Source organism: Hyperoodon ampullatus (assembly GCF_949752795.1).
Source record: "Hyperoodon ampullatus genome assembly, chromosome: 6".
In the NCBI taxonomy this organism is placed as follows: Eukaryota; Metazoa; Chordata; class Mammalia; order Artiodactyla; family Ziphiidae; genus Hyperoodon; species Hyperoodon ampullatus.
Genome location: NC_136919.1, coordinates 117,359,392 through 117,382,319, shown reverse-complemented (window position 1 = coordinate 117,382,319; position 22,928 = coordinate 117,359,392). Strand labels below are relative to the sequence as shown.

At 46.3% G+C, this 22,928-nt stretch overlaps 1 protein-coding gene across 1 annotated transcript in view; it reads right to left on the bottom strand.

Annotated features, from left to right (window-relative positions):
• Positions 1 to 22,928, bottom strand: part of PTK2B (protein tyrosine kinase 2 beta) — a 126,192-nt gene that overhangs the window by 41,197 nt on the left and 62,067 nt on the right. Inside the window, exon 2 of the mRNA XM_079706073.1 lies at positions 22,013 to 22,253. Coding sequence (XP_079562199.1) covers positions 22,013 to 22,216 — 204 coding nt within the window. The 5' untranslated portion in view covers positions 22,217 to 22,253. The remainder of the gene's footprint in view (positions 1 to 22,012; positions 22,254 to 22,928) is intronic.

Sequence of the window (22,928 nt, the reverse complement as noted above, 5' to 3'; positions counted from 1 at the left end):
GCAGTATCTATTTTGAATGGTCTTACGAGGATTAAATTAGATAAAACCCCTTAAGACAGAACTTGGCACAAGGTAAACACTCGAAAAACCTTAGCATTATTTTAACACAGCAATCTCTTATAGATTCTGGTGCTTTTGTAAAAACAAAGAAAGATTGGAAATACAAAACAAAACTCTGCTTTCCTCTTCTGCTACCTTTTTATCTCCTTTTCTTTCTTCCTTCCCTTGGAGGTGGTGGTTTGCCCAGGGGTCAAATTAGTGAGGCTGAGGGGTTGGCAGTGGCTGCAGAGCCAGGAGCGGATCAAAGGAGGAGGTGGGGCCAAGGGTGGAGAGGTCTGGAGTGGTTAGGAAATTGGTTACATACAGGTGGATTGAGCAAAGGAGTCAATATATTGAGGATAATGGGAAATAGGTTTCTTACTGTTGGAGAAAGTATTTGAAATATAGAGAAAGGAAGAATAGAGAGGAACCTTAGGTGAGGAGCTGGAATTAAAAGCATTGGTGAGAGCTCCTGGTGAGAGAGAGAGAGAGAGAGGTTTGTTTACTGAGAAAGCCTAGGACCAATGACACCCTGATAGTCAAGTGCATACCAGGCACCCAGTCTTACTTTCCAAATACCCTTCTCCACTAAACAGATCTAGGGTTCCTTGGAGAAATGGCTGATTCCAGGGCTGGGGCAAAGAAGGTACAAGATGAGTCTGGAATATCTTTTTTGTGCTAGAAAAAAGGAAGTGTTTAGAGAATGTTGGAGACATATAACAAGGAAGCAGTATCAGCTTAAAGGGGCTGGCACGGGCCAAGTCTGGGAGAACCTAAGCATTGAAGTCTATAATGGTAGGAATGGATTGCATCCACTGAATAAAATAGAATCTAGAACAGATAGATAACTAAATGGGGGAGAAGAGGATGCTCTTCTTTCCAGGAGATTGCTAACTAGTAAATGTAGAAGAAAGGATGGAAATAGAAAAACACCATTTGGCAACAAACTCAGTGTCGGTTGGTTCATCAATGGATGATAAAACTGGAGGGTGGAGGTCTGATGATGAATAGGACATTGACATAGTCTTAGTGTATCTCCTTTCAGACACTAATCAAATACAAAGGAAAACCTGGCAGACACAAATGACCAGGTCATCAAAGTTAACATGACCAGTGTTAGAACAAGGTAAACAGGACATGCCCCCCACCTTGATACACTGAGAAGGGTATAGCATCATTTCTGAGATATCCCTGCTAAGAGTTCATGATGAGTCTAGTCATGAGACCTGGGTGAGGGGTCTCCTCAGAAATTGATAGAACAAAAGGTCTGTACTCTTTCAGACTGAGAAACTCTTCCAGATTGGAGGAGACCAAAGAGACATGACAACGCAATGCAATGTGTGTTCCTGGACCAGACAGGAAAAAGAGACATTGTAGGTACAGTTGGTAAAATCTGAATGGGCTCTATGTTTTGGATGGTAGAGCTGTTTGTAGCAATGGTGATTTCCTGATTTAGATGGTCACAGTATAGCTCTGTTGGAGAGTGTACTTGTATGGGGAAATAAACACTGGAGTCTTTTTTTTTTTTTTCGGTACACGGGTCTCTCACTGTTGTGGTCTCTCCCGTTGCGGAGCACAGGCTTCGGATGCGCAGGCTCAGCGGCCATGGCTCACGGGCCCAGCCGCTCCGCAGCATGTGGGATCTTCCCGGACCGGGGCATGAACCCGTGTCCCCTGCATCGGCAGGCGGACTCTCAACCACTGCGCCACCAGGGAAGCCCAACACTGGAGTCTTTTCAGTGGTGGAGCAGTATTGCTGCAACTTGCTTTCAAATAATTCAGAAAGAGAATAATGATAGTGGGCATATTGTATGTGTGTTTCTCAAGAGCTAGAGCTACTACATACGGCAAGTGATACATTTGAACAATTGGGGAATCTGGGTGAAGGTGATATGGGAGTTCTTTGGACTGTTTTTTCAACTTTTTTTATAAGTTTGAAATAATTTCAAAATGAAGAGAGACCCTGGTGAGGGAGACTCCCAGCCATATGAGAAGTAAAGGCACCATATCAAATGGACAAATAAAATTTTTGCCAGGCTAGATGGGGCTTTTCAGCTTCTCTTCCACTCAGAGCCTCTGAGAGGGGCCTGACTGAATCTAGCTCTTTGGTCTGTGGCTTGTGAAACTCTCCAGGGCATCATTTATGCCAAATTTTTTCTAGGTTTCCTGCTAAAAAGCAACAAATTTCTGCCGTAGGGATGTTGGGATAAGGTTAACTCTAGATCCTTGGGGTGGAAATGCATTAAGAGACTCTTCATCCAACAGATTTTCAAAGGAAGATTGATTTCAGTTTCAGGTAAGGAAAAATCTGGGGATTTTCTAAACATGCAATGCATTCTTGGGAGGCTGCCTGGTACTGAAGGGACTTTTTATTGGGTTGCAGAGGAGCTTCTTCCTGGAGGAGCAAACCTGAAGTTCCTGGGGAGATGGAGCTTTACCAAATGGCTACTCCACCCACCATCGCCATCACCCTGCTGGTTACTGATGACAGGATGTTATACAGGAAAGAACTTGGCTGGTCTTTGTCCTTGCTTCTGGGAAGGGAGCCTCTGAATGCTTGGAATTTCCTAAGTGATAAGAGTGTCTTTATTGTTCCTGATGGGTACCTTGGACCGAACCTCACCACCGAGGTTTATGGTGATGAGGTAACTCATGGTGGGCCCTTAGGTAGTCTCATGATGGGGGCTGGCCTTATTGGAAAGATCAACCATGTGATTAGAGGTTTGGAGCTTTGAGTCACATGATATCAGTCTGGCCTCCAGGGAGACAAGGAGGGCTGGAGATTGAGTCAAATTACACGGCCAATGACACAATCAATCAACAATCAATAAATCAATTATGTCTACATCATTAAACCCCAATAAAAACTCTAGACACTGAAGCTGGGGGAGGTACCTGGTTGGTAATGTTAGCTGGAGGGTGACATGTCCTAAGAACACAGAAACGTCATGTTTGGGACCCTCCTAGAACTCACCCTATGTGTCTCTTCATTTGGCTGGTTCCTATTTGTATCCTTTATAATAAAATTTTAATTGTCCTGAGTTTTGTGAGTCATTCTAGCAAATTATTGAAACTGAGGTAGTGGGAACCCCTAAATTTGTAGCCAGTTGGTCAGAAGTGTGGGTGGCCTGGGAACTCTGAGGAAGGGTGTCTTGTGGAGGACTGTGCCCTCAACCTGTGAAGTCTGTGCTAGCTCCCCAATTGCACTGGGTCAGAACTGCACTGCAAAGTGTGTCCATCCTCCAGGCATACCTGGGGTGTGACAAAGTTGACAACCACAGGTGACATACAAAGAGCACTAACTTTGGGGTCACCCAAGCCCAGGCTGTGAACCCCGTTCTGACATGTACTTCTAGTAGGATGACAAGCTCCCCGAGCCACAGCCTCCTTCCTGCTGTTCCCTGCCCTTGTCCTATGAAGCTGCAGACGGTTCCTTCATTCCAACCATCAGCAACTATCTATGATGTATGCATTCTGCAAAGTGTAGCAGGAGCCCCAGAGCTCACACAGAGCCCCCGCCTCAAGAAGCTTCTATTCAGGGGGTGAGAGGAGGAAAGCAGCCTAAGTGGTGGGGGCCCCAGAGTGGGCTGGGAAATCAGTTTAAAAGAGAAAACTTTGAGGTTTGACATAATCTCCCCGTGGAGGCTTCTGCATCAGCCCTGGCTCTCCCCTCACCCTTCATTGCCTCTTCATTCATATTCACACAGCTTCTCACGCAAATGGTGGGAGTAGCAAAACCAGCCCTCCGCCCACGGCTCACAATTTGTCATTAATGAGTTCCATATTTCTTTGTCTATGAATAAATCACTTTTAAAAACAACAGTATAAGATATTTACCTACTCACAAAATTACCATATGTAACATGACAGAAAAGAAAATAAAAAGCTGTCTTCATTTTATCAATTGTTATTTAGCTAAACCCAGGATTCTATTTTGCTACAGGAAAAACCTTTCCTTCCACCGACGTCGAGGGCTACTGAACAGCAGGCCCCCGGACAGCCCGTGGCTCACAGCTTCTGAGGCTTTCTTGCAAACAGTGGGATTTCTATGGCTTTTCTTCTTGCTTGGCTGACGTTGAATTATTGGCTTTATCAAATAGCATGAAGACCCCAAACTGCCTTCACCTCTCTCCCTATTCTCTGGTGTTTCCTCTTGCTGGCCAGAAACAAAGAAGGAACAGGACTAGATGCTTGTCCCCAAGCCCAGAACAATTTCTTTCCAAAGAGAAAAAGGTCACCCAAGCAATTAATTACTCAACCCACTTTCTCACTCTTTTGTTGGAGCTGAGTCAAATTTTTTTAATCTGAAATTGATTTTTGTATATAGCGTGAGGTATGGCTGAAAATGAAATTGATTTCAGCAGGATATCTAACATTCAGGGCCTATATGTGTGGGACTGTTTCTTGCCTCTTTCTCTGTTGCTTTGATCTAATAGTCCTTGTACCTCGGTCACATTTTATAACTTCTGTAGTAATCTCTGTATTCTCGTGATTTTCTCAGGTTCACCTAATTTTTCTTTTTATAAAATACCTAAGCTTTTTGGTTTTTCTCGCTTGAGCTTATGAAACATACCTCATGTGAGTGGCTGGGTTTTTAGGAACAACCTGACACAATCAATGTATCCCCCACTCCCTCCCCCAGAAGTGCCTGCATCTTGCCTGAGGTCACAGCCCTTACTGGGGGCAGCCTGCATCCACTGACTGGTTACACTGGGGGTTTAAAGGCCCTGTCCTTTCATCCTAATTTGGAACAGCTCTGCTGGGCCATCCCAGCTCCAGTGCTCCCTGTGATGCGGCCGCGTCACAGCCCAACTTTTTTCTCTGCCCATTCCTGCTCTGTCATTCCCTGCAGGTGAGGTTCACAGGGGCTTACTGATGCTTCCTGCCTGCAAAGGGCATCTCGGGGTCTGCTTTGCGGGAACCCATCTGAGGATCTGGCCTTCACTTGTTTTCCAGGCTTGATCTGACTCACCCTCTTTACTCTTTGGTTTATGAAGGCAAAATGCTCCTCTTTTAAAAATGATGGAACTTAAAAATTTAATAATGTGAAGCCTTAGTTTTATAAAGTCCGGCTTAAATTCTCTTTAAAAAGATATCCCTTTGAGATGGAAGGCAAATTTAAACAGGTGACTTTTGTCACTGGGTCCTTATTTTCTATGGGATAAGATCCAGACTCTTTAGCGTGAGGCATAAAAGGCCCTATGGAATTTTCCTCTCTACGTTTTTTCCAGCCTCATCTCCCACGCTCACCCATGATGCACTCTAAGTGCCCGCCTCCCAGGACTACTCTCTTTCTTCTCCAAGCCCAGCATGTCCCACCTGGAGGACACCTGGTCCCCTCCCCTCCTGTCCTCCCCCTCGCTGAGCTGCAAGTTATCCTTTATAAGGCCCATTAGCACTGTGAGGTCCCCTGGGAAGCCCTCCCTGACTTGCCTAGACAGGGCTTGTTTCCGCCCCTGGGTTCCCAAAGAAGTTTGCACACACATCTTACAAGATGCTGTGATGGGTTGAATTTTGTCTCCCCCAAAAGGTAGGTTGAAATCCTAACCACCAGTACCTTAGATTGTGACCTTATTTGGAAACAGGGTCTTTACAGACTAATCAAGTTAAAATGAGGTAGTTAAGGTGGGCCCTGATCCAATATGACTGACGTCTTTATAAAAAAGGGAAATTCGGACACAGAGGGAGACATGTACACAGGGAGAATGCCATGTAAAGATGGGGGATTTGAGTTATACCTCTATGAGCCCAGGAGCACTAATGATTGCCAGCAACCCACCAGAGGCTAGGAAGACACAAGGAAAGATTGTTCTCCTACAGGTTTCAGAGGGACCATGGCCCTGCCGACACCCTGATCTTGGACTTCTAGCCTCCAGGTCTGTGATACAATGCATTTTTGTTGTTCTGAGTCACCCCATTTGTGATACTTTGTTATAGCAGCCCTAAGAAATGAATACAGACATTTACCAATTAGAACTAAGACAATTACTGATGTTTGCCTTTTTAACCTTTCAAATGCAAGGTCAAAAGCCAAACCTTAGATACAATATTGTCCTCTACAAGCCCAGCCCTTGGCCCAAAGTAGATCCTCAAATACCTGAGGAATGAATGAATGATTAAATGAATAGGAGCCAGCTCCCTGGATAACAAGTTGGGGTTATGAGGGACAGTGACCCACATTCAAAAATGTTCAAGAGATCAGGAGTGTGGTGATTAATGACATCACCAAGGCTTTGGCATCTACTGGATCTGGCCAAGACTGTGTGGTCGTGGCCGTGTCACTTAATCTCCATTTCCTCATCTGTAAAGTGGGGAGCATATCTCTTCCATCATGAGATTTTTGGGTGGGATTAGATAACATGTGATATAAATAAAAGGAGCAGATATAAAATTATAAACATGTGACACTGCTCCCCCCCCATTATCTAAGGAGGTTTCCATGTACCACACAACTCTTGAACTTTCGTCGTGTGAACTTGGTAATGGGGGAGCGTGAAGCAGAGAGGTTACAATCCAGTTGAATTTGACTTACACACTGGAAGAAGCAAAAAGTGACTAAGGGAAAAAAAAGAATGAATTTTGCCATGAGCAATAGAGGGGAGAAAGACAAGAGCCTTTGTGGACTAGATTTCAGGAATTTTAAAAAATGCAAGTAAAGATATTTTTGGACAGGAGCCAACCCTATTGGATATTAAGAAATGGTGATAAAAATTTTAAGAAATTTTGCTGTTTATCCTGAAAGTGATCCCTCAATGATATTTTTCCCCAAAGAGATTTCAGTAAAGATTTAAATTGATTTCCAATTATTTTTACATGACAGACTAATAGTTTTTTGGAAATGTGATACTACTGAGACTGGCTTCAAGGGAAAAGCAAGCTGGCCAGCTTTAAGTGGGTTCCAGACACGTAAAGAGCTTAGCCTAATGGTAGCACACAGTAGGTGCTAAATAAATGCTGGCCATGGCCATTATGGGTGGACAATGAAGAAGGGATAAGCATGGCTCAAGCTCAAGCCATCCTGGGGAGTAATTAACTCAAGAAGTCTATAACTGAGACATATATTTGAGAGCCTGAAATGGAGTCTAAGGGTCCCTGGGCAGAGAGGCTCCTTAGACTCTCCCAGCCTGAGTGGGAGCTGGTGCCCTGGGACCGGGATCTACTCCCGTGGAGTAACTGGCTGAGCAGTGGCCAAGGAGGGAGCCATGGTTGTTGGTGGCTTCCAACAGCCCTTCAGATCCACAGAAGAGGTGCAGGTGGCTGAGCAAAGCCATCTCTGGAAAAGGGATCTGAGACCGTTTCCAAGCTTAAGCTGGTACTGGCAGCAGCAGGAGGCTGACGCGTGATGAATGAACCTTGGAGGATGTCAGGTCGTGGGCATGGAGAAGAAAAAATGCAGAGAAAAATGACTTCCTTCTGCTTGGAGCAAGAAAGCCATGAAGGGCTTTATGTTCCTAGGGCGAAGCTCACGATAGCAGGCTCCTTCCTTTCCCCTTCTGCTACACGTGCAGACAGGAAGTGAGGCTCTGAGAAAGTGCCAAAACAGGTGGAAAAGGCAACAAGAGGCCTTCTTTTTAAATGACTTGAACTGAACATAAGAGGCGTCTCTGAAAAATATTCTGTTAAAAATAACACTATTATGTCAAATGTTTGGACTTACTAATAACCCACAAGGAAAGGCTCTGGATGCCAAGCTGAGATTTAGAAGGGATGAAGAATGTGACAGGTCCATTAGGACAGAACCAAGAGGACTTCATGAACTTCTTTGAAAAAGTCCTCCTACCAAAATATCTCGTAATGACTGATTTGTTTGTGTGGCGTGTAGTGTCTGCCTCGGAGTGAGTCACTTCAGCATGACTAGTGAGGTTTTATTCTCACACAGGGCGATGGGTTTGGGGTGTTCATTTCACCATAATGCTCCATAACTCACATTAGTGAGTCCCAACGGGCGCCGTTGGCATTTGGGGCCAGATGATTCTTTGTTGTGTGGTGCTATTCAGCACCCATGGCTGCAGCCCACTGAATGCCTTGCCCCTGGCCCTGGTCATCCTGACAATGATGACAACGTGACAAGCAAAATAAAGAAGGCCCGTACACGTTTCCAAACACCACTTTCCAGGAGATGTGGAACAGCCCCCAGGGAGAACCGCCGACTCGTCTATTTGGTACCTATTTTCTTCTGCATATACCAAAAATTACACAAGAAAACCTCTCAATGATCCTTACCTATGCATTCAACAATTACATACTGGGCACATTCCCCGTATCAGGCCCCCTTCTAGGTGCTATGGATACAGCAGAGAATGAGACGAAGTCCCGGCCCCGGAGAGCTCCCATCCTACTGCAAGGACAGATATCAAAGGAGTATATGTTTTGTATCAAGAACCTGAAATGTGTTTATATCTTGGCCTTAGTTCTATGTCTGGAAGCATGCTGTGGACTGAATGTTGGTGCCACCCCCAAATTCATATGCCGAAGCCCTAATACTCAATGTGATGGTATCTAGAAGTGAAGCCTTTGAGAGGTGATTAGGTCATGAGAGTGGAGCCCTCATGAATAAGATTAGTGCCCTTATAAGAAGAGACACAAGAGTGATGAGCTCTCTCTCTCTGCCATGTGAGGACAGCAAGAAATGGCCACCTGCAAGCCAGGAAGAGGGCTCTCACCAGAACCCAGCCATCCTGGCACCCTGATCTTGGACTTCCAGCCTCCAGAACTGGGAGAAATAAATTTCTCTTGTTTAAGCCCCCAGGCCCGTGGCATTTTGTTATGGCAGCCAAAGCGTAAGTTGAAGAAACAATTTAAAATACAGAAATACTCTGTACACAAAGAAACTCACTGTAGCAATTTTAAAAACAGCAAAAGCCCCACAATAGACAACCAATCCAAATAGTTTGAAAAGGACCATGAAAATGATGGGAGGACCACACAGGGTTTATATGCTAGTTTGTAAAATTGTATAAAGAGATTGTTAACTCCCTGTTATGATTAGTGGGAGTTGTAGTATATAAAATCATATACAAAGCATGATAGGGATAGAAGTAGAAATAAACAAGTCCAGAATGAAACATATCACAATGTTAACAGTGTTGTCTTGCAGGGGTGCAATTATACACATATATGTTTTTATTCTTCTGAGTTTCCTGTGTTTGAACTTCTGTATATATTGTAGTGGTTCAGAGAATGGCCTCAGGAGTCAGAGTCTCTGATTTGCTTCGTGACTTTGGGCAAATTAACTTCTCTGCTTTGGTTTCCTCATTTGTAAAATGTAAAAATTTTCCTGTTTCATAGGGTTCTTGTGAGGATTTAATGAAATGATACAAGTAAAGAGGTCAGCAAAATGCCTTGCCCATAATAGTGCTAAATAAAATGCTATTATTATTATTATTGTTGTTATTGAGTGAACATGTATTCATTCTACATCTTGTTGGATTCAATTTTCTAATATTTCGTTGAGAATTTTTGCATATACGTTCATGAGAGATCATGATTTATAGTTCTCCTCTCATGTTTGTCTTTCATGTATTTATTTTATACTTGTAAAAAAATCTCTTCAAAAATAAATGTCTAAGTTTAGCTATTGTATTGGGCTTAGTTTAGCAGATGAGGCATAACAAATCCACAGTTAAATGACAGGAGAAGACATAAGCTTCCAACTTGAGACAAATGCCATAGCTTATGCCCACGAGCTTGGTTCACGTGCTACCCAGTGGAGACCTCCTCCCCTGCTTATAGGCTCAGCTTTTAAGAGATGAATAAACTCCTTGTAAAATATAAAACTCTAGAATTAAGATGCTGGGAATTCCCTGGCGGTCCAATGGTTAGGCCACCGCCCTTCCACTGCAGGGGGCAAGGGTTCGATCCCTGGTTGGGGAACTAAGATCCCAAGTGCTGCATGGTGTGGCCAATAAATAAATAAGTAAATGAAATAAAAATGCTGACTAGATAGTAAATGTCACAGGGCTAGAGAGAAAAAGAAGGGCCAAAATTCACTCAGGTCTTGATGGAAGTTAAGCTGAATGGTTATTTTGCCTTCTAGATACTAGAAGCTCATATGTGAAAGCAAACCTCACTGATGCAGCCATAAGAATAAAATCTACAACTCCACAGATATTCAACTATTCAGACTTTAATAAGCTCATAAAACTTAGACCAGAATTTTAGAGCCTCACGTAAATTTAGAGATCACTTAATTTGATTCTGATTTTAAATGAAGACACTGAGACCCAGGGAGGTCAAGTGACTTGCCCAGGAGTATACAGGAAATTCTATTTGAAACCAGCTGAAATTCTATTAACCCTCCTACACTTTGTCATTTATGAAGGCTGAACTTCCTTCCAGTCAACTTCCTATTTGGTCTTTATATCAAGTGATGTAGGAGATTCCTAGTCTCCTTTGTGCTCTGTAGGCTCAGCTCATTCACTTGTTCAATTCATTCATTATACAGACATCTACTGAGTGCCTACTTTGTGTTAGGCTATAAGTAGGCACTGGGGAGATAATGGTGAGCAATATATAATCCCTGCTTTCCAGGAGGCCACCTCCGTTTAGAGACTGACAAGAGGCAATTACGATACAACCTGTCAAGTGCTTGGATGAGGGAAACGGGAGCACAATGTGCCACCTCCAAGCACCTGATGCCCACCTACACTCTTCATCTTCAATTCCGTCCCATCAAGCCTGCTCTTGTCATCCTTTCACAGACCCTCCAAGACTCTGAGTATCTTGTGAGTTCTCAGATCCTCTACCATGACTTCTTACCCTGGGGCTCCGCCCCACCTGGGGGATGGTTGATAATCCTTCCCCAGGGCATGTGAGCCAGGTAGGCATCCTGCAGGCAGAAGTGGGTACTTCAGGGCAGTGGCCAGTCCCAGCACCCCTGAGCTTCTGATTCGGTGAATTTGGATGCGACTTGGACAACTGATAGTTTTCAACCCCGCTGGTGACTTCAGATTGCTTGCCTCATCTGGGAAGACTGTAGCAGTGGTTATATGAACCCCTCTGCCTACACCCCATTCACAGCACCTCTTGGCATTTAATGCCACTGACACCAGACACCGCCCCCTGTACACACCAGGTCAGCCTGAAGCTCCCTCTCCCTTACTGGAATCTGGAGTTGAGACATGGAATTCTAACCAGTCTCTGTGGGCTTCATAACTGGAATCCATCCATCCATCCATCCATCCATCCATCCATCCATCCATCACTAAATAACTACTCATTAATTAATTCAGCAAACTGGGGAAACAAAATGTCTCTCTCTCATGGTGCTTATTTTCTATTGGGGGTTAACAATAAACAAATAAGCATAATAATATCTCAGGTTCTGATAAGTGCCAGGAAGACAAACAAAGCAGGTAAGGGCACAAGAATGATGCCGGGGGAGGGGTTGGGTGGGGTCGCTATTTTACATGGAGTGGCCAGCAAAGTCCTCTCTGATATGGGGGCATTTGAATGGATCCCTGAAGGAAGTCAGGGAGAGAGGGGTGGCCTCGTGGGGGAAGACCCTTCCAGGCAAAGGGACCAGAATGCACAGAGACCTCGAGGTGGGCATCTACGAGGCCCTGTGTGCTTGGCACATCTGGGTGACTGTGAAGAGGCCAGTGGGGCTGAGGCGGGGAGGGAACAGAGGAAAGTGATAGGGGAAAGGGTCAGAAGGGCCAGGCCAGGGCTCAGCAAACTTTTTCTATAAACGGTCAGGTAGTAAATATTTTAGCCTTTGTGGGCCAGATGGTCTCTGTTGCAACTACTCAACTCTGCCCTTGTGCTCAAAAGCACCACAAACAATAGTAAACAACTGAGTGGGGTTTTGTCCCAATAAAGCTTTATTTACAAAAATGGGTGGTGGGCCGTATTTGGCCTGCAGGCCTTGCTTGCTGACCCCTGTTGCAGGCCAGGGTAAGGACTTTGGATCGTATTTTGGGCGAGGAAGGTAGTCATCAGAGAGTTTAAAGTAGAGCAGTGAGGGCTTCCCTGGTGGCGCAGTGGTTAAGAGTCCACCTGCCGATGCAGGGGACACGGGTTCGTGCCCCAGTCCGGGAGGATCCCACATGCCGTGGAGCGGCTGGGCCCGTGAGCCATGGCCGCTGAGCCTGCGCAATCGGAGCCTGTGCTCCGCAACGGGAGAGGCCACAACAGTGAGAGGCCCGCGTACCGGAAAAAAAAGAAAGAAAAAAAAGTAGAGCAGTGATATGCTTGAAGCTATACCTTAAATATATCCCTCCAACTGACCTGTGTTTTAAAAATTCACCATGGCCGCTACCTGTGGAATGGATCACAGGAGGATAAGGGCAGAGGCAGTTCGGAGGTGAATGCGTTATTCCAGGTAAGAGATGCTGACAGCCTGGACCAGGGAAGAGGCAACGGAAGTGGCGAGAGGCAATGGTCAGAATCCGGATGTGTTTTGCTGGTAGAGCAGACAGGATTTCCTGATGGATGAAGTACAGAGTGTGAGAGGAAGAAAGAATTCAAGGAACAGACTCCTTGGTCGAAAGCCTGAGACACAATAACTGAAAGAACAGAGCTGCAGTTAGTGGAGCCAGACAGACTGGAGGAGAAGCAGAGTTTCAGGCGAGGATTCGGAGCTGATTCTTCGTGTTGAGTCTGGGCGGCCAGCAGAGATGGCAGGCAGGCAGGTGGACATGTGGCCGGGAGTTATGGGAGGAGGCTGGAGCCAGCGTTTCAGATTTGGGCACCACTGGGTAAAATGAGAATTTCAAGCTATGTGACTGGATGAGATCACCTGAGGAGTGACAAGGGACCAGCCTGTGGTGACATACAGCCTGTCAGTGTCACGGGAATCAGGCCAGGGAGGGGACAACCCACAGCCGGCCGGCAACTGAGAATCCCAGGAGAGTGCAAGGAAAAGTGATAGGCTTTCATCAGCCTGTGGTCACTTTGCAACACTTGGCTTTGCGTCACTATGGGTGTGCATATGTGTGCAAAATGCTCATACTCCCCTGTGTGCTGTGTACGTGTGTCTGTGTGCCCCTGAATGGGGGTGCAAGCAACTGCCATAGTGATCCCAACTGGTGACTGTCGTGGCTTGAATGGTGGCCCCCAGAAGATGAGTCCATGGCCTGGAACCTGTGAATGTGACCTCATTTGGAAAAAGAGTCTTTGTAGATGTCACTAAGTTCAGGACCTCAAGATGAGATCATTCTGGACTATCTGAGGGGCTCTTAAATCCAATGACAAGCGTCCTTATAAAAGACACACAGAGGAGAGATGCACAGAAGGAAGAGAAAGGAAGAGAAAGGAATGCGAAGATGAAGGCTGAGATTGGAGTGTTGCAGCCATAAGCCAAGGAAGCCTGGTGCCACCAAAAGCTGAAGGAAGCAAGGAAGGATTCCACCCTAGAGCCTTGGAGGGAGCCCAGTCCTGCGACCTCTTGATACAGTCTGGCCTTTGGCACTGCTAGAGGACACGCTTCTGTTGTTTTAGGCCACGAGGATCATGGTCATTTGTTACAGCAGCCCTAGGAAGCAAATAACAACAGCAATACGAGTTCTGAGTTCTTCACACACCTAAGGGATAGTTTTTTTTAAATTATATATACACTAATATGTATAAAACGGATAATGAATAAGAGCCTGCTGTATAAAAAATAAATAAAACAGAATTCAAAAATTCAAAAAAAATGATTGAAGAGCAAAATAATAAAAGTTAACATAACTTACTGTGAAAGCTTTCACTTGGATGTGCTAAAAGCCTGTACCTAACAAGGACATTCAGCAATGCGACTGCTGTTTAAAAATAGAAACGTAAGCACAGGCACCTGGCTGCTAATCTGTGGACGGCATGAATCCGGGCGCACAGTGAATAAAGGGGCCCAGAATGCTGCACGTCCGCCTCGAGCTTGCCTCTGCAGGTGTCAGGGCTGGGTGGGCGGGCCTGCTGCGCACATACAGGAAATGGGGACGGGGTACAGAAAGGAGGGGGTCCATGTGAATGTGCCTCTTTTTATAGCACTGTGAGTGTCTCTGTGGTGTCCGTCCGTGGTTTCCTGGATGAAACCCTTGTCTCAGGTTTCCCAGGGCTGTTCTCATGTGTGGGGGGCTGGCCTTGTGTGGCTCCGTTATTCTCTTTAGGGTAACCTTTCTTTTAGCGACAGCAGCTTCCCGGGACGAGGAGTCACGAATTCCCTTCCTCTTGCACCTCAACCTCATGGTCTTGCCCGCGGAGACATGCGAAGAGGGCAGCGGGGATTGCTCTGGAAACAAAGGACATGGGCCCACAAACTGTGGCCTGGAGACTCTCCTCTGACCACAAGCAGCTGCTGCCCCTGTGTCTGCTCGGGCTGCTACAACAGTTGACCACGGACTGGGTGGCTTACATGACAACATTTATTCCTCAGTGTTCTAGAGGCTGAGAAGTCCAAGATCAAGGGGCCAGGAGATGGGGTTCTTGGTGGGCCCTCTCTTCCTGGTTTGCAGACAGCCGCCCTCTGGCTGTGCCCTCACACGGCAGGGGAGAGAGCTCTGGTCTCTTCACCTTCTTCTCAGGACACTAAACCATCATGGGAGCCCAGCTGCCATGACCTCAAGCCGACCTCCTAATACCATTGCATTGGGGGTTAGGGGTTCAACATACGGATTTGGGTGGGGGATCAGGGGGAACACACATTCAATCCATACACCCTGTGTCTGGTTAAGTGATAGGTTTAAACTTGAAAGTAACTGGGATGAATGTCTGATGAGTCTAGTGCAGGGACAGTGGGTCGCAGTATCTGAAATCTCCTTCTCTGGGAATATTCTGGAATGTATTGTATGACCGCTGAATCTACAGGGAGGGCAGTTAGTCCAGGCATGTGTAGAGCAGGCTGCCTTTGGGATTGGACTGTGCTCTCCTCAAACACCAGGCGAGCGGCACCTGCTGGCCATCCCGCAGCCTGGAATCCCTGCTGTAGAGGGGAGGGGACACCACTGGACCAGCGGGAAGGGCACAGGATGGCTCCGTCTCTAACCCTCCCAGGGATGTAAATGTGGATGCTAAGTGGGGGTGATGCTTCGGGACAAAACAAGGGTGGGTCTTGATCGTGGCTTCTCAGCACGATAGAGGCTGGCCGAGGGAGAGGGATTTTGAACATGGGCGCTCTGCTGGCGTCCTTGGAAGCACACCATATAACACACGACTGCCTCATTTTCTGCTTAAGGCCCTCCTGTGTGAGACACAGATGGGCCACTGATGGATACAGATGGGCCCATGCAGGGAGTGGGTCAGCTGGGGTCAGCAGGGGAGGGAAAAACACCACGAGCCAGCAGGTCAGTGTGCCAGGCAGAGAGGAGTGAGAACGGCAATTAGCAGTAGGTGACCATTTATCCTCCGAATCATGATGCTCTTGAGATTGGCAGGGGCACTGTTCATAGTCATCCCTGGACAGTGTGTGCAAGCTAGGACTGTGTGATACAACCGGGACATATGGTCAACCTACCCTGGAGAAAGTAAGAGTGGAGATGGGGAAAGGAGCAGGGAGAGGGAGAGAGAGAGAGAAATGAAGGAGAGGCTGTAAGAGTCAAAGAGAGACGTCCTGTGTGGGCACGTCTGCGTGGCACTCTGCTGGTTGTTTACAAAGTGTTGTCTTAACCCCTTTCCCAGACAAGCAAATTAGCATGTTAGAAAAATACATAATGATAGAAGACTCCACTTGCTCCAGAGCTCCAGAGCTCCCCAAAAAACACAATTTCCTATGAATATCAAACAAAGGGGAAATGGAAAATCAAGAAGAACAAAATCCATTTCTCATTCGGCACTTTGCTCCCTTCCCTCCAACACCTGTCTAATTTCTGTTGGGTCCTAAGCACAAGGGCCAGAGCTTATTTACATAGCTTTTAACAACCCAGAGAAAGCATCTGAGGAGATTACATTTGTATAGAAAGAAGCTGAGAATAAAAAGGAAAACATGAAATCAGCAAGTATGCATGGAGTAACCATGTTTTGGAAATGTTTTACCACATGGACTGTGCCAGGGCGATTCTCCATTGCTTCTATTTGATCAGACACAGCTGTACAGAGGTGTCCGAATTTTAGGAGTGTTCTTATGGTAGGACAAGTGCTTGGCAAGCTTGAAAGGGATGGCAGTACTTTGACACAGAGAAGATGGTGAAAGAAGATAGAGAGCTGGAAGTAGAAAAATCCAGTAGAGGATGCAGCCCAGCTAGGCAAGGAGACTGCAAGAAATGCTCTGTGGAAGCAGCAGGTGGGAGGGGCCGGTCCAGGAGATTCTCAGGCAGGGAAGCTGGTCTGGACCTACACGACCGGACACAGCGTCTACAAACAGGCCCAGAATAGCAAAGCGTTCCTTGATGTCTGGACCAAGCTCTTTTGTCTTCTATGCTCTCACAGAATCTCTGTCTTCTTGTCAGAGCTCTTGCCTCCATTTGTAAAGGTTTATTCATTAGTGGGGGTCAATGTCATTCATTCGTGTGAGTCCTTGAACTCAAAACCCATTGAAAGCAGGGAGTGCCTCTGGGTTTGGGGATTTGATGATCCTTCCAGGTCATAACCAGCCTGGTGTCAGGTACTTTTCCCCATGGTATACATGTAACTCCAAGATCCACATCCCAGAATTGTTTGTATTCTGTTTTTACAGCTTTGTTTAAAGCCCAAGCTATCTTAATGACCTTGGACTCAATTTTATATGACACGGAACTAAGTTTCTGAACAGCCCGAAATGCATCTTGTCAGTGAGCCATGCATACATAAGCACAGATTCTGGGAGGAATCATATTAATGGATTCAATCTGTCCAAACTCTTCAAACAGGTTGGGTAAATCTTGCTGCGTTGCTGTCTTGTCTACCCACAGAGTAGTACTACATACACTTAATGTTTTAGATCTAATTGGAGGCAATCCCTTCTCCTGTCGTTCTTTCTCCCTTTCTCTAGCTCTTCTTTCACTTGAGTATGAGCATGATGATTTCCTTTTCTTTCTCCAGAGCGTTCTTTCTCCCTTTCAACACATACTTGTGAAATGCATGATGAAATCATTCAGGATTCCTTCATTAATGAACTTACCCATAGCCATGGCTTTAACCACCACCCAGAGGCTGAGAAGGTTCAGATGTCTCTCTCCAGCCCAGTTCTTTCCTCCAGAATCACATATCAAAAAGCCTACTCAACATTTTCACATATTTAATGTAACGTGAAAACGTTAGAGCATCCCAATTGCACTTGACAGGTCTGAAACTGAACCTGTGAGTTCCCCACTCCCCAACCAGTTTCTCCTAAGTGTTCTTCGTCTTGGGGAGTGGGACTTTCTCTGCCTGAACTAGGGCTGCTGTTCTTTCTTCTCCTTCTTTTTTTTTTTTTTTTTGGCCATGTCGTGTGGCTTGAAGTATCTTAGTTCCCCGACCATGGATCAAACCCGGGCCCTCGGCAGTGAAAGCATGCAGTCCTAACCACTGGACTGCCAGGGAATTCCCAGGGCTGTAGTTCTTGACACCTCCCTCTTCTTTATTCCTGCATCTCTGGTCCATCAGCCAAACCTTTCATTTTCCTCTCTTAAATTTTCTGGATTACAATCACTTCTCTCCATAGACCATGGTGGTTAAGAGTGCAGGCTCTGGAGGTGGATTGCCTGGGTTTGAAAACAGTCTCCACCACTTACTAGCAATTTGCTTAACTCTTCTGAACCTTGTTTCCTTATATATAAAATGGAGATAATAATAGTATGTGCTTCATAGGGTTCTTCTGAGAAGTCGAGGAGATAATGCATATGATGTGCTTTCAAAAGGGTAGCTGCTATTATCACCACCACCACCACCATAAGCGGCACCACTATCATCATCGTCACTACCACCATCATCATCACCATCTCCACCATCATCGTCATTGCTACCATCACCATCATCACCACCACCACCACTATCAACATGATCATTATCATCATCAATCCTTACCATCACCACTACCATCATCATCATCATCATCACCATCACCATAAACATCACCATCATCATTACTACCATCACTATAAACACCATACCACCACTGCCACCATCACCACCATCAGCAACAGCATCAACATTATCCTCACCATCATCATCATCACCATAAACATCATCATTATCATCATCACCACCATCACCATAACACCATCACCACCACCACCACCACCATCATCATCATCATCACCACCACCATCAACACCATCAACATCATCATCACCATCATGATCATCATCATCATCTCCGTGGCTACAACCCTAATCTAAGCTATCATCATCTCTTATCTGGATCACTCCGATAGCCACCTAACATCTCCTCACACCCATTCGTGCCTTTTCCAGTCTATTGTCCACTATGTAACCCAAGTGACCTTTTAAAAATGCAATCTCATATCACTCACATGTTTAAACTATATCAGTGGCTTCCCACAGAAGATGGGGTAAAATCCAAAATCAATAGCACGGTCTAACTAGTCAACTTCGGACATCCTTTAGCCTCACACCTGACGTGTGTTGGTCACTTCAGGATCTCAGCACATGCCATTTCCTCTGCTGGTAACTCTGTTCCTCTTGCCTTTCCCTCCTTCCTTCCCTTCATGAGCAAAACCTCTCTGAAATGGTAACATTCACGGTCTCCACTCTCCAACTGACTGCACAATGGCTTCTGCCCCCATCTCTTCACTGAAACTGCCCAGTAAAAGATCATCATAGCACCTGTCGCTGAAGTCAATGAACCTATTTTTAGCCGTATCTGATTTGACCTTTCTGAGTGTCTGACACTGCTAACCACTCTTTCCTCAAAGTTTCCTCTGCTTCCATCTCTTTCCTGTTCTCTTGGTTCTTTTCACCTTTCTCTGGATGATTCTTCTTTTTCCCTTCGTTTGCCCCTCTTTATCAGCCACTCAGAGGTTGGTTTCCCAAGGCTTCCTAACTGGAACTCTTTCTCTTGCTCTGCTCATTCTCCATGGGTGATCCTACCTATTCGCATGGTATCCACTGCATAATGACTCCCAAATCCTCACCTCTAGGTCCTTTCTCCCTCCTCAGCTCCAGGCCCACATTCCTCTATGAGTGTGTTTCATAAACATTTCAAAGACAACACATGTAAAGCTGAAATCTCAGAACACCCTTCCTTTCTCTGTTGGTATCTCAGTGAATGGCATCAACACCCATTCAGCTGCCCAAGCAAAAGCCTGAGTCGTCCCTGTCTCCCTCCTTTCTCTTCCTCCTTACGTCTAGTTAATCATCAAGTTCTGGTGACTCTGCTTATTTAGATGCACTCAGATCTGTTGACTTGTCTTTGCTCCCAATGCCACTCCTCTAGTTCATCATTTCCCGCCCACACTACGGCCACAGCTTCCTAATCCATCTCCCTTTCACCAGCTTTTCCTCTCCTACCCTTTTTGTACTTTGGTCAGAGTTTAGGAAAAACGGATCCTTAAATGATTTCCTAGGGAACTGGTTGTCCAACTTTTAAGAGAAGGGTTTCTTAGGCAAATAAGAAATGGCTGACTTAAGAAAACATCACCTCTGTGGCTCTTTCTTGGTGACCCACCATGCATGACAGCATATTTAAGATTCTGAGAAGTCCTGTCACAAAGGAATTGGTTCAGGATTGTTTAATCAGGCATGTCCCAAACTTCTTTGACCATAAAAACCCTTCTCCAGCATGCACGTCTTAACATCTTGCCTTAACATCTTGCAGGACACTACATACTGTTTCAAAATACAAATCTGATCATCTCACTTTATGTGAAAACATGACGGATAAGTGGATAAACACTAAAAGAAGATGATTTGAACTTTATTCTATGGGTGATTAGAAACCCTTGGAGATTCTTGAGCAGGGTAATGACCCACAGTCAATAGCTTCCAATGACTGAGCTGCTGCCATATGCTGGATGCTTCCCATCTATCACCTCTGATCCTTACAACAGGGTTACAGGTGGGCATAATCCCCAAGTGAAGAGACTGAGCCAGGTTAGTTAAGTGTTGGGTCTAAGGCCACAAAACCAGTAAGGGTGGAGCAGTATCAGGCTCAAAGTCTAGGTGATTTGAAAGCCATGGCTGTTTGCAATAAGCAGGTGACATGGTGCCTATAGGACAGATTGGAAACAGGCAAAATCAGAAGGCTGGGGCATAAACGCCTAGAAGGCTATCACTTCGTTCTTTGTTCTTTTTCCACCTCTGTCCTCACACCCCTCCAGGTAATGCCTCAAGAGCTAGCCATTCTTCTTAAGCTTGGGTCTCACTGCCCTTTCTGTAGGCTATTGTATTTTTTCCCCTTAGACACCTAGCAAGACATCAGACAGCTCCAGGAAAGCTTCTCCCTTGCTTAAAAGCTGTGTGTTTCTAATACCTGTCCAAATACAAATTCCTTAGCTTGATATTCTAGGCCCTCCCTTATTGGCCATCAAATTTCCTTTCTGATCTTGACTTTAGATACTTTTCTAAATATAACCCATGCTCCAGCCTCCCTACCTTTGTTCTTGCTGTCCTTTCCTCTTGGAAAGCCCCCTGCTCTCCTCAGCACTGTCTCTTCCAATCTACCAATCCTTTAGGGTCCCTTTTCACCATAACGCCACAGAACACGTCCTAATCTGGTCTAATCAGATGCTCTTTGGGTTTCAGCACAAAAAGGCAGGGAGGTGCCCCGAACATGGGAATCAGGTTGACTTCTGAAAATTAAACTCGTAAACCCCACAGTAGATGGCATCAGCTATCTGCAAAGATGATACACCCAAAGGAAGACTCAAGAAGTAGACAGTTAAGGAGACAAGAAAATATCCTCCTGGAGGAAGGTGCCCAGGGCTTGCTCTCGGGACACAACTGTACCTACAGATCTGGAACCATAAGATGCAAACAAGGCCCTAATCAACTCAGTTATAGGAAACAGAGGGAAGAACCAAACCATAATCAGTTGTGACAACTGGCTAAGACAGTGACCTCATCAATTACATTCTGCTCGGGTGTACTGAAGTACAGCATGTGCTGTTACAGACAGAAGGCAGCCAGAGGGACAGACGTGGAGAGGTTGCTGCCAGCACTAAACAGAAAAGACGCTGACTGAGTTTGGGGGATGCTGATTTCCAGGACAGGGAAGGATTAGTGATGAGAGGATTGGAGATGGTTCATCCAGCTTTCTCAGACCTGGGTAGTTTGCCCAAGTTTCTCCTGCTTCCTTTGTTCAAATTACAAACCCACTAAGCAAACTCTGGAGAATCGATTTGGCTTTCTTTTGCATCATCAGAAAGGAATATTCTGAGCAGTGGAAAGGGATATCCTCATTGTATCTACCTCATGGCGTTGTGGGAGGATTCAATGAGATAATGTAAAGGGATTGATTCAGGCATGTATATAGTAATTATTCAATAAACTTAGGCATTTAAAATCAATCAGTGTATTGTGACTCTGCTTCTGACGACAAGTTCTTACACGTTTGGCTAAAGAGAACTGGCTTCCTGGTGTCTAGGTGCCCCGATGACTGTGGGTACCTGGATTTGCAAAACAGATTCCGAGGCCCTGGGTGAAAGTGAGCCAGCTGAAGTACTGCCTCAGAAGGGGCCTGGCAACCATGCCCCTGGTCGAGGGCATCTCTAGTTCATTAGCATCCTCTAAACGCCTCACAGCTCCCTTCTGTAAGCACCCAGCACATGTCCTAAACCACTTTTGTTCTATTTTCAATGCAATCACTTGTGTATTCCAATTCCATGAGAGTGTAAACCCTCTGAGGGTGGGGGGAGCTTACATCCCTTGCAGAGCCTCAAATATTGAATGAGTTGAAATGAGATAAATCAAAGCTTGAGCAAACGATCTGGGGTTCAAACAAAGGCTACACAATCTGTGTCTCAGGCTGCAGAGCCCTGGAGAGGAGGCCTGGAGCCACAGGCTGAGAACATCCCTCCAGGGCCCCCAGCCCAGGTGGTGGATACAGGAGAGCCTGCTAGGCTGAAGGAGGGATGCTCAGCTGCCCAGGAAGATGAGGGAGAGACAGACAAATGGACGGAGCAGGCAGCACCCACCACACTCACCCGGATCTCGGTCTGCACAGTGCATTTAACTAGTTTGAAGTTCTTCCCCGGGTTGAAGCTGTTGCTATAGAAGCAGACCTTGAGGATCCGCACGTCTTCCTTTTCCACGTCTACTGGCACTGCCACCATGGGCTCTGGGGGGCCTTCAGGTCGACGTAACGTGCCCACCTTCACTCGGCTCAGGGCCTCAGAAACCCCGGACATCCTCTCAGACGGCAGCTAGGACCGGCACATCGCAGTCCTGCGGAGACAGCGGAGGGATAGCCGTGAAATGAGTGGTGTGGGCCCACACGCCTCATCCCCCAGGGACAGCACCCAACAAGCTCCGAGGCCTATGCAAAGCACACATCCACCCACTCCCGAAAACTCCCCTTAAAGGCATCCGGCTTCGTGGATGGGGAAGCGGAAGCACAAAGGAGCAGTTTGCGTAAACGTCCAGGTATCGACGTGGACCCGGAGCTCGCAGGCTGTGAGCTCTCTGCTAGAAGCCCCCTCTCGCCATCACTTTTCTCCTCCCACACTGGCTCCCAGGCAAGGGGCCCACACTTTGCAAATGCAGCTCTGAGAGGAGGCGGCCCCAGCCTGGTTCCAAGGCACAGCTGAGCAGAAAAGGCGAAGAGCGAGACAGTAGAAAATAGCAGGAGAGAAACAGGGACAAGGGGAGAGAAGCAGAGAAGGAATCGAAGTGGAGAATGGGTGGCCTGGAGGGCACTGGAATGGGAAAAACAGGCAAGGGCCCAGGCTGGGGAGCCAGCCTAGGAGCTGAGGGCTCCGCCCACCCCCACCTGCAGCCGCCAACCTGGGCCTTCAGGGCTCGAAGCCTCAGCCCCACAGGAAGTCATCTCCCAGAGCATCATGCACCGCATACAGAGGGACAGCACCCCCGCAGCCCAATCTGCGGGGTCTTTCTGCTGGG